The 12,368-nt window shown below is 46.2% G+C and overlaps 1 protein-coding gene across 2 annotated transcripts in view; it reads left to right on the top strand.

The window, feature by feature from the left end:
* Positions 1-12,368, top strand: part of LOC127652234 (bifunctional UDP-N-acetylglucosamine 2-epimerase/N-acetylmannosamine kinase-like) — a 40,744-nt gene that overhangs the window by 11,995 nt on the left and 16,381 nt on the right. For both annotated transcript variants that reach the window (XM_052138379.1, XM_052138378.1), the window contains exon 2: positions 11,155-11,363. In XM_052138379.1, coding sequence (XP_051994339.1) covers positions 11,194-11,363 — 170 coding nt within the window. In that variant the 5' untranslated portion in view covers positions 11,155-11,193. The remainder of the gene's footprint in view (positions 1-11,154; positions 11,364-12,368) is intronic.

The following is a 12,368-nucleotide window of genomic DNA, read 5'->3' on the forward strand; positions in this document are numbered from 1 at the left end:
CTCAGATTTTGAGCCCAGGCCAGGGGGAAACAGACAGAACACAACTGACTGGAACCGAACGCAAGGTTCTTGAGACACACATTTCCAAGTTGAACATCTTTCCTGACAAAGCATGTAAACAACTCATTGCTTAATCTGAGAAACACTTATAAGAGATCAAGACGCAATGGCCAAAGACCTCCACCTACTGTAAGGGGCTGTTCACACTGAGCACGTTCGCAACCATCCATTAGTTTTTTCTATGTAAACACGCGCTAGACGTACGTCTTTGTTTTTGTTTATTCAGCGTCTCGTGCAGAAGTGGTGTTTTTTAGATGATGTGTCTAATGAAAAAGAACTTAAAAGCATATTGAGACACCTGCTTTCTGTTAAACTGTGTTTATTGCACTGTGTCTAGCCTTTTTAGTGCAAGAATGTGATTTATCTGAAGTCATCGTGCTACAGTGAGGATACATTTGTTTTAATGAAATCAGATGCATTTCTGATTTGTTTATACGTTTCTCTTGGCTGCGTGAAGATATTAATTTGCTTTCTCACATCACTACCTTTAAATATGCAACTTAGCTGGCTAACGAATGCATAAACGTGACCAGCTGGATAGAAACTAATGTAAATAGATGGTGATAGATCGTAACAACGCTTGTTTTTTGTCACATCGTTCTACCGGCATTAGGTAAGCTTTAATGTTAGCGTCCTCTCAGCCTTGTCAGCAGACATACTGCTGTTCTCTACTAATGTAGCATCTAGTCAACAAATTAATGACTTTATAATGATATGACAATGTGTACTGTAGTGTACTGTAAACATTTTCGTTGTTGATGTTTTAAATCTCTTCTGAAGTGTTCCGCTCCATGCAGAGTGTAGTTTCACGTATCAAAACAAACACAACAAGGCATCGGTGAAGTGATATAATTATAATTTATTTTGCCTCTAGAGGCTGCTCTCATACTCAGCCGATCCAGCACTGGTCACAATGAGGAAAACTATTGGTGTGGATTTTTGCCGATAACCAATAGTTCCAGAAATCTGTGCCGATTAATCGGCAAAGCCGATATATTGGTTGACCCCCTAGTTACAGAAGTACTCAAACCAGCCCGTCTGGCACTAACAATCATGCCACAGTCGAAAACACTGAGATAAACAAGTTAATACATTTCAAATTTAAGTAAGTGTAACTGTTAGATTTTAGTTTTGTACTACTTATGCATGCTAAGTGCTCATAACTTGAAAAATTAAGTAAGCTAACATTTTGATGACACTTAACTTTGCATTTTGAGTAAACCACCAAATTACTATTATTTATCTTTTTTTGCAACACAAATCAGTTATTTCCATCACTTTATTCATCCAAGTTAAGTCTGATTAGTGACTTTCTTAATAATGGATAAAGCCGTAAGAAAGATACATACTTGGTATCAGTCCTCAACCTAAGCTCAAGCTCCACTCTTCACCATAATGATAACCCCACAAAAATCCAACATAACAGAACTCTTCTAAATGGCAACATAACAAAACATTAAACACTAACAAGTTTCCCCCTTTGCATTCATGTTGCAAAAACACATAAAAGAACACTTAATTTTAACATTTACTTTCCCTATTTTTTCCCTTGCAAAGCATGCTGGAACAAGAAATCCCCTTCCCAATTCCCAACTCAAAACATTCAAACAATTCAGGTTCTTCAAAGGTGTCAGTTTTGTGAACTCAATAGAAAGAGAAAGTTCTTAATACTCATAAAGACTCATTTATTTTAACTAATTTGAATGATTTCATTTTTTCCTACGCAATACAATTAATTACTTTGAGCATTGGGGTTTAGAGTGTTGTTTTATTTCCATATCATTGAACAAAACCCAATTATTGGCCTACTCTCAGCTCTGTATAGTTCAGTCACTCCAGGATATTGCGCTCGCAAGAATGATTGCATTTTCAACCAATCTCCGCATTTTTTTGTGGTAGCTTGCAATTTTTTATAATTTCTGCCAATTTTCCACCAAAAAAAATTTATCTGAGGGAATACCATCGCTTTCCTTCATGTTTGGCAGTGCCAAAACAAATGCTTGAAAATGCACCGCTGCTATTGTATAATCTCCATAGTAACAGTGTATGTATCTCCTCCAAATTTTGCATTCACTATCAAAATACTTGTCTAAACTTTCGCTGGACCACAGACAGCACACACAGGCTACATCACAGCTAGCGTTTAATCTTCATCCTGCGTGCTGCGAATGAAGCACGACCTGCGTTTATACACAGAATCCCTAACATTCACTTAAAATCCCCATTAGTTGTAGTAAAATGTGATTAGAATTTGAAGTGCTTAAGACAGTAGGCTATGAATCTGAAAATGGCAATTTATGCTGAATACTTATATGCTGAAAATAAATGTTTTTTTTACTGATATAAAAAGGTCACTTATACATACAGTATATTTAAAAATATGACAAAAATTGCCATTTTCATAAATGTAACATATTTGTTTGAAACACTTCTGGAATTTAAATTTGTACATAAATGCTCAAATATATGAACTCTAATTGTGTTTGATGTGTATATGACCATGTATCAGATTTCTATATCAGACAATGTAATAATTGCAACAGGCCTAATGAATCCTCATTTGTGTTTTTAGTTTACAGATTTATCGCACTTTTAAACTTAGACTAAGACTAGGAAACAAAGTTTTCTTGCTTTGTCTGAGGCAGAAAATGTTAAAACTAAAATTATTAAGGGTCTTCCAGTACCCACAGGTTTCACCTAAATGTATGGTAGCCTATTTTTGTGTGTAATAATTTTTTCTTCTTGCTAAATGCATATTCAGTTATGCAATAATCGATTTGTGAGTTCTCTTACGAGAGGTTCTCTCGTATTGCGTAAGCTAGCTTACGCTACGGGAAAGATTAATCTTTTCTGAGATATTGAAGCCAAAAAATTATCCTTAATTTTGTATCCATTGTCAACGCAGTGCAGCAGCTGCATACATTGAGCGGGCTAGCTAGCGAGCTCATTGGTTGCTCTGCGGCAACTGCTGCAGCCTAAAGACGAACTTGAGTGAACTTGCGTCCAATGACAGGCGACCGCGCCATCACTGTATCAAAGCCCGCCAGAATGGGCGTGGCTAGAGTGCATATAAGCGTAAGTTCGTAGGCTGGAACCCTGATTTTCATCTATTCAGCGAAGCTCTTCGCATCTCTGAACTGCAGAAGCCGCGTCGCCGTTCGAGGGGCATCTAGCAAGCTTGGACAGAGCTCGAAGAAGCCGGCTGTCTTCGCCACCTTCAGCCATCCTGCGAGCTACGCCATCTGGCGACGTATCCTTTTTAGAGCAAGCTAGTTCCTCAGCGAACTTCACAAAAAGAGCAACGAGCGTCTTTTTAAAGATGCCTCGCACCACCTGCGCCTCATGCCGCGCCCCTCTCAGCGCCGGAGACCGCCACCTCATCTGCGCTCTCTGCCTGGGACTGGAACATGCAGAGCTCGCCCTCCCTGACGGCGGATGCGACCTCTGCGAGGAGCTTCCGATGTCGACCCTGCGGGCTCGACTCGAAGCACTCAAAACTGAAGCCGCCGCGCGCCTTCGCTTCGCCGCTCAGAAAGAAGCGCCGCTCCCAAAGGCTGCCGGAACCGGTGTTAGAAGCGACTACCTCACCGGAGCCTCTCCCTCGAGCCTCGCTTTCACCCTCCCCGCCCCGGACGCGCAGTTGCCGCCGAGCGGCCGCGACTGTTGCCATCTCGGATGATGAGGCGGAGGATAAGGGCTGCTGTTCCATCATGGCTTCGGACAGCGAGGAGTGGTCAGGCTCCCAAGCCTCCTCCTCGGCCCAGGAATCCAGCAGGACCCGCGCCGAGTCGAGGAAGAACTAACGCGCCTCCTCACACAGGCCGTCGACCGCCTCTGGCTCGAGTGGTCACCGCCCTCTGAGCAGGCTCCCAACAGACTCGACGGCTGCTTTCTTAAGAGCCGTCGCCGCGGCGCCAGCGCCGGGCCACTCCCTTCCTGCCGGAACTCCACGCCGAGCTCTCTAAATCGTGGAATGCGCTCTCTCGGCCAGGAACCGATCCCATGTCTCCACCTCTCTCGCTCGGTGGACGGCGCCACCGAGAGGGGCTACTCTTCCATCCCCCGGTCGAGGATTCGGTAGCAGCACACCTTTGCCCGCCCTCCGCGAGATGGCGGTCTAAGCCAGTGCTCCCGTCTAAGGCCTGCAGAACTACTTCCGCCTGTGTTGGCCGCGCCTATGCCGCCGCCGGCCAAGCCGCATCTGCTCTGCATTCCATGGCCGTTTTACAGATCCTCCAAGCGGACCTTCTCCAAGCAGAGTGGGATGAGAAAGGCAGGCACCCAGAGGCTGTTTCAGATCTAAGGAGCGCGACGGATCTCGCCCTTCGCGCCACCAAAGCTGCAGCTCAAGCCCTAGGGAAGTGCATGGCCGCGCTGACTGTGACCGAGAGACACCTATGCTAACGCTAGCCGACATGGGAGAAGCTGAACGCTCCACGTTCCTCAACGCGCCGCTCTCTCCGTCCAGTCTCTTCGGTTCCGCGGTGAGTGGCATTGTTGACCGTTTCTCGGAAGTCCAGAAAGCCACCCAAGCCATGAACCTCTTCCTGCCTCGTCGCGCTAGCTCCTCTGCAGGCCGCCCACGTGACCAGCCTCCTGCACGAGCCTCTTCACAGCGCCCAGCTCAGCAAAGCCAGACTTCTCAGCGTCGACAGGGCGGCCGCCCTAGAACGCGCTCAGACAGCCGCCACAGACAGCCACCCCCCCGCGGGCCTCGGCCTAATATTGCGCTGAAACCTGAGCAACCGAAGTCCTCCTAGCTTTGTTAAGGAAGCGACGGCTCAGTCCTGCCGCGGCCGGACCACCGTCAAAGCTTCGCCCCCTGTCAGTCCCCTTCTCTCAGGCTACTGCAGTGGTGGATTCAGCAGCCAACAAGCCGGTGATACTGCCCGCTTGCCTGCACTCAAATACCGTTTTCACGGCGACCCAAAGAAATCTTGTGAAAAGCAAACATGCCTTATGTGTAGAAAATGTGCCCACAATCCAGTGTTCACCCCTACACACAAGCATTACACTTCCCGTGTCCCTATCAGAGCCCACTCACATAAAGCGGGCACAGCCAGCTCGAGGGTTAGAGTCAATAAACGCGCCCACGAATCCGTGCGCGCGCCCCTTCTCTGCCCGCTCTGTCACACGGCCAGCAAACACCTCTCTGTATGTAAGTCCCGTGCCCGTGACTATGCTCGCGCATCACTTCACAGATGTGACTCTTTCCCCATTCACCTCAATCGGGAAGTCACTCACAGAACAGCCTGTCCCTGCTGTCTGCGAGCAGTCATGCATAAGCACAGTAAGCGCCGCTCACACATTCTGTTCAGCTCGCTGTGTGCGGCAATCAGGGTGACTTGGTCATTCACCCTCTAGCGTTACGCTTCAAAGCATGGAAAGCTATCCCAGGGATATCCAAATGGGTGTTAAGCACAATAAAACAGGGCTATTTGCTACAGTTCGATCGCCGCCCTCCCCGCTTCAGAGCGTGGCTCGAAACTACTGTGAACACGGAAGCAGCCTGCATGCTTCGTTCAGAAATGGCAAACCTTCTGTGCAAAAGGGCCATAGAGAGAGTGCCACCTTCTCTGAGCAAGTCGGGGTTTTACAGCCGTTATTTTCTTGTCCCCAAGAAAGACGGCGGCCTCAGACCAATATTAGATCTCAGGGTTTTGAACAAGGTGCTCACAAAAAGACCGTTCATAATGCTTACAATCAGGAAACTCCTCGCGCATGTGCGCCAGGGGGACTGGTTTATTTCTCTCGATCTGAAAGATGCCTACTTTCAGATTCAGATAAATCCCCGTCACAGGCCATTCTTGAGATTCGCCTTCGACGGCCAGGTTTATCAATACACCGTCCTTCCGTTCGGCCTGTCTTTAGCACCCCGTACTTTCACGAAGTGCATGGATGAGGCGCTCGCACCCCTGCGGAGTCAGGGCTTGCGAATTCTGAACTATTTGGACGATTGGCTGATTTTGGCACAGTCACATACGGAGCTTCTGTCTCACAGGACAGTTCTCTTCAGTCATCTGAACAGTTTGGGTCTTACAGTCAATTGGACCAAGAGCTCACTACAGCCCAGTCAGGCAATTTCCTTCCTTGGAATAGAACTAGACTCCATGGCGATGACAGCTCGCTTATCTACACAGCGCGCGCGCCGTGTTCAGCGACTAGCCGTGTCCTTTCAGATGAACAGCCTCACGCCTCTGAAAAAATTTCAGAGAATGCTAGGTTACATGGCCTCAGCCGCAGCAGTACTTCAGCTGGGTTTACTGTGCATGCGCCCGCTTCAGCATTGGCTAAACACCCGCGCGTCTCGCCGGGCTTGGGCCACGGGCCGCGGGCCGCCAGCCGATCAGAGTGACTCAGACCTGTATCTCAGCTCTGCAGCCCTGGGCAGTGGCCGAATGGTATCAGCGGGGAGTGACTATGGGAGCTGTATCTCGCCGAAAAGTCATCTCGACAGACGCGTCCAACACGGGTTGGGGCGCGGTCTGCGAGGGCTCTCCGGTTTTTGGCCTATGGTCAGTTCAGGAAAAGCTCCTTCACATAAATTGTCTGGAAATGATAGCGGTCGAGTACGCGCTCGTGCGCTTCCTCCCGGTCATTCAGGGTCACCACGTCCTGGTCCGTTCGGACAACAGATCTGTGGTATCCTATCTAAACCGTCAGGGCGGTGTCAGATCCAGGAACCTCTTCCATCTGACAAAACGCATACTGAGTTGGTCCCAGTGCCACCTGCGCTCACTGAGGGCGACGCACGTGCCAGGCCACCTGAACGACGGCCCAGACAGACTGTCCAGAGACAATATTTCCCCAGGGGAATGGTCCCTGCACGCTCAAACAGTCCAGAAGTTATGGAGCATATTCGGCAGAGCAGAGATAGACCTTTTTGCGTCAGAAGAGAACTCTCACTGCCCAGTATTTTTCTCGAAAAGCGAGGACGCGCTGGCCCAGGACTGGCCCAACCGCCCGCTTTACGCCTTCCCTCCCGTCTCGCTATTGCCACAGGTAATGCAGAGGATCAGGGAAACGTGTCACTCGGTGCTCCTCATAGCCCCACGCTGGGAGAATCAGACATGGTTCCCGGAGCTTATGCAGCTGTCACTGACAGCCCCGTGGCCCATTCCAGTGAGAGCAGATCTCCTCTCTCAAGCTCGCGGCACGATCTGGCATCCCCACCCAGAGTGCTGGGCGCTGGACGCGTGGGTGATCAACGACTACCCGTCGCTTTGCCAGAAGGAGTAATAAACACTATCATACATGCTAGAGCCCCTTCCACGAGAAGACTCTATGCATCCAAATGGTCTGTGTTTTCAAGATGGTGCACCGACAGAGACCTGGACCCACGGACATGTGGGGTGTCGTCACTGCTCGTGTTTTTACAAGAGCTGCTGGATAAGGGCAGATCCCCATCCACGCTCAAAGTGTACGTGGCGGCTGTCGCGGCGTTCGCTGAACCCCTGCACGGCCAGTCACTGGGAAAAAATGAGCTGGTCATCCGCTTCCTCAGGGGAGCTAGAAGGATGAACCCCCGCGCCCCCCATCGGTTCCTATCTGGGATCTTTCCGTAGTCTCGAAGCTATGAAAGCCCCCCCTTTCGAACCACTTCAATCCGTGGATTTGAAATACCTTTCACTCAAAACAGTTTTTCTAACGGCCCTGTCATCAGTTAAACGTGTGGGAGACCTTCACACGCTGTCTGTCAGCGCTGCGTGTCTTGAGTTTGGACCAAGTGACTCCAAGGTCATTTTAAAGCCTAGACAAGGCTATGTCCCCAAGGTGATCGGTACTCCTTTCAGTGCACAAATCTTTTCCCTATCGGCGCTGCCAGCATCCGATAGCGAACGCGACGCCAATCTCCTTTGCCCAGTCAGAACACTGAGATTGTATACTGCGCGCTCCGCCTCTTTCAGACGCTCTGAGCAGCTTTTTGTTTCGTTCGGAGGGCGCACCAAAGGTTTCGCCGCCTCGAAACAGACACTGTCTAGATGGATAGTGGACGCTATTGCTGCCGCGCAGCGCGTCAAAAGACCTACCATGCCCGTTAGGCATTAGGGCTCACTCCACTAGAGGCATGGCCTCCTCGTGGGCATGGTCCAGCGGGATTTCCATTCACGACATATGTGTGGCAGCGGGCTGGGCTTCCCCCTCCACCTTTGTCAGATTTTACAATCTGGAAGTGCCCGCCCTGCAGGCAAAACTACTAGCGGTTTAATACGCTACAGCTCCCCTGGTGAGCTGCACTGACGGGACACATTCCACACAGACCGGCACCACCGCTCTGTCTTTCCCTTCCCACTATGTGCTTATGTATTACACACACACTGGCCCGCACTCTTGCCGGCCAAATATTATTCCCCCACATACAAGGGCTCCCCCGGGTCCCCCCACCACCAGGGCTCATGCAGTGGATGCTTGGCGCGCACAGCGTTGACAATGGGTTCCCGTAGCGTAAGCTAGCTTACACAATACGAGAGATTCTCTCGTAAGAGATCGAATCGGTTACCTAACGTAACCTCGGTTCTCTCTAGAAGAGGGAACGAGTATTGCGTAGCCGGCCGTGCTCGCGCCACGAGCGATTTTCGCTTCATTCAATGAAAACCAGGGTTCCAGCCTACGAACTTACGCGTATATGCACTCTAGCCACGGCCATTCTGGCGGGCTTTGATACAGTGACGGCGCGGGCGCCTGTCATTGGACGCAAGTTCACTCAAGTTCGTCTATAGGCTGCAGCAGTTGCCGCAGAGCAACCAATGAGCTCGCTAGCTAGCCCGCTCAAGGTATGCAGCTGCTGCACTGCGTTGACAATGGATACAAAATTAAGGATAATTTTTTGGCTTCAATATCTCAGAAAAGATTCATCTTTCCCGTAGCGTAAGCTAGCTTACGCAATACTCGTTCCCTCTTCTAGAGAGAACCGAGGTTATGTTAGGTAACCGATCCGTTTTCACAAATGTAATTGCTGGTCTATGTAATCCTGCATCTGATTGATAAAGTGTTCCCTTAGGTTGCATAGCGTCTCCTTAGTTTCTAGCGTCTCTAGTCATACGCAATGTATTTTTAGGGTAATATGTAAGGGATAATGTACAGTCAGCCTGTTGTCCTCACACAGTAAACCCCAACAGGGTGATCAGGACCTCAACACCAAGCGGAGGGCTGTTGTATCACCCTGAAGGGGTTTATTTTGCGATTTAAAAACCGGCTCACTGTATACTACCCCACTTATTACACTGCGGCTAACCAAATAAATAAATACATTGACATAATATATTGATTTGTGTTGAAATTGTATAGTTATGTGATTTAGAAATCGCTAAAGAGCTGGAATCAACCTCCAGTTTGCGTCAGAGTTCTGTTGGTGTTTATTTTGCGAAAATGACCATCTGACTCCTCATTATTCAGACTATTACAAGACTACTTGCCAAATAAATACATAAATAAATGCACATGAAACATTGACTTAATATACAGTGCAATATCTGACCGCTATCAATAAATGTAACAACGCAGTAATACTAGTACCAGTTAGAACAGTCAAACAATTCAGTAAAAATACAAAAATATACTGACTTTGAATACATTCATTATTAAGTTAATGCCTTTTCAAGAAGAGCTCTCTTGATAAAGGCTCTCTCTTAAGCCTCTTCACATTTGACATGACAAGGTTTTGCAGTCTTCTCCATTTTGTGATCAAAAGGAAACTCAAACCACAAATTTCATTTGGGCCTAAGACACACCCTGTATTTATTATTTTGAGTGGCTGGATACCTCTGGCTATATTTCTTCCAATTATGTTAAAAGCGTTATAAAAATATATAATACAAATTGTTATGCATAAATGTGATCAAATAATGCCTTTCTCACCACAATTATGAGCCCCACTTATAGGTGGATGTTTAGTAATTATGATTTATTGGTTGTTTAAACTTAAGTCCTGTCAACATTGGGATACATATTACTTACTTACATATTACATGTTTCTAAAGGAGCCAAATTTATTTAGATACATTTGTAGAAGGAATAATGTTTGACTTTGGCTGGCTTGGACATTCCCCTTAATGCAATGGGACTCTGACACTCGCCACATAAGTCGGTAGTTTCCATATGCTAACTATCGGGTTGCACTGTTTGCTCTTTGTCTGTTAAAGCAAATTTGAGTATTTAAAAAGTCAATGATTGTCCAAATACTGTAAAGAAGCAACTGTTTGGAAGTATCTGATGGGTTCTAGTCACTAGTCAGACAAGTTGCTCTTTTTGCAGATGCATAGTTTTACTGTCCTTTTTAAAGTGGCTATATCTGCCTATTCTTTCTTTTCCTTCTTATTCTGCTTGCGTGCCTCAGTGTTCAGGTCAGAAATACTCATGTAAGTACAATTCTTCTCAATTTGGAAACCCTGGCATGAAAGTTATGCTCTGATTTACTGCAATTAAGTGTTCATTGTTTTCTCTATTTTCAAACAACTATAAAACGATTATTAAGATTTGGTCCTGGATGCTGATTGGTCAGTGCAGACTTCCAGAGGCGGCTGTGCTAATATATGCAATATAGTTTGCAATACACAAGTATGGCACTTAGCCTAATGAATTTGCTTCATAAAATAATGTTTTAATGGATATGTTTTTATTATTGTGTAGTAACCGTTTTACACAAGCAATAAGACACTCCACTGTGCGTCGTCCATGAATATATTTGCAATATAGCACTGCCACACTTTAAATCCGATATACTCAATCCAACAACGTTGGATGTTACTGTGTTGGGTTATTTAGATTAGCCTATTATTTTGATGATTCTGTACAGTGCCATGGTGTGAATGATGATCATTATCATTAAAGGTTGTTTACTTGCTTGTATTAATAATCTCTCATGCCATCTCTTCTAAAGGACTTTATTACACTTTATAGGTGTGTTCCAGAGAGTAGAAAAAAAAAACAACCACTTGCAAGTGTTTTTCCATTGTCTTGGTTTTATCAATTGACCACTGATATAAATGAAAGGAGATAGCAAGCATGCTGTGGGCTCTGAATAGAGTTATTGTAGAAGCTTATCTTTCAGAATTTTGTATGGTTATGCTGAGAGTTGCTGTGTTCCTCATTTAGGAGTTGTACTATCTGAAGGCCCAACGTGAACTGGAGAAGATGGAGCGACAGGAAAAGGGGCTGAAGCGTCGCCTACGCCTGTGCGTGGCCACCTGTAACAGAGCTGATTACTCAAAACTCGCCCCCATCATGTTCGGCATCAAATCTCAATCAGATGTCTTTGACCTGGAGGTGGTGGTGCTGGGTTCACATCTGATTGATGATTATGGGTAAGACTTACATCCGGTTATGTGGGGCATGATGTCTTGATTTTAGCTGAAGTGTGCAATTTTTTACAATGTTAACATACTTCTATCCTATCTTAAGATTCAGAGATCACTGTAAGTAAGCCATTTATACTTTGATTTTAGAGGTTGACAGATTATGAATTTTGCTTATACATATAACAAATATGTTACAATATAAACAAGCCCAAAATAGGGACTCGACAGAGACTTGGCTCTTTTACAATGCTCTATATGTAAGTATTTACCAAATGAAGCATTTTATAGCCTATACACTCACAGTCCACTTTATTAGGTGCACCTGTACAACTACTTATTCATGCACTTATTTAATTAGCCAATTGTGTGGCAGCAGTGCAGTGCAAAATATCATACAGATACGTGTCAGGAGCTTGATATAATGTTCACATCAACCATCAGAATGGGGGAAAATGTGATCTCAGTGATTTGGACTGTGGCATGATTTTGGTCTCCTGGGATTTTCACGCACTACAATTTCTAGAGTTTACTCAGAATGGTGCAAACAAAAACATCCAGTGAGCATTAGTTCTGTGCATGGAATTGCCTTGTAGATGAGAGAGGTCAACGGAGAATGGCCAGACTGGTTCGAGCTGACAGAAAGGCTACTGTAACTCAGATAACCCAACACAGAAAAGCATCTCAGAATGCACAAGACACCGAACCTTGAGGCGGATGGGCTACAACAGTAGAAGACCAGTTCGGGTTCCACTTCTGTCAGCCAAGAACAGAAAGCTGAGGCTGCAGTGGGACTAACATCTGTGTACCTCAGCAGAAATCTGTGAGTCTGTGTGTTTTGCACTGCTGCCACATGATTTTCTGATTATAAACAATCATATGAAGGTTTACAAGTTCACATAATAAAGTGTTCTGTGAGTGTATATTCACCCAATGAAGAGCGTTACATATTTCACCTGATGAGGTTATTTGATTTGGAATAAAAAATTCGAAAAAGAAAAAAAACAACGAGCT

This window comes from Xyrauchen texanus, chromosome 11 (assembly GCF_025860055.1).
Source record: "Xyrauchen texanus isolate HMW12.3.18 chromosome 11, RBS_HiC_50CHRs, whole genome shotgun sequence".
Lineage (NCBI taxonomy): Eukaryota > Metazoa > Chordata > Actinopteri > Cypriniformes > Catostomidae > Xyrauchen > Xyrauchen texanus.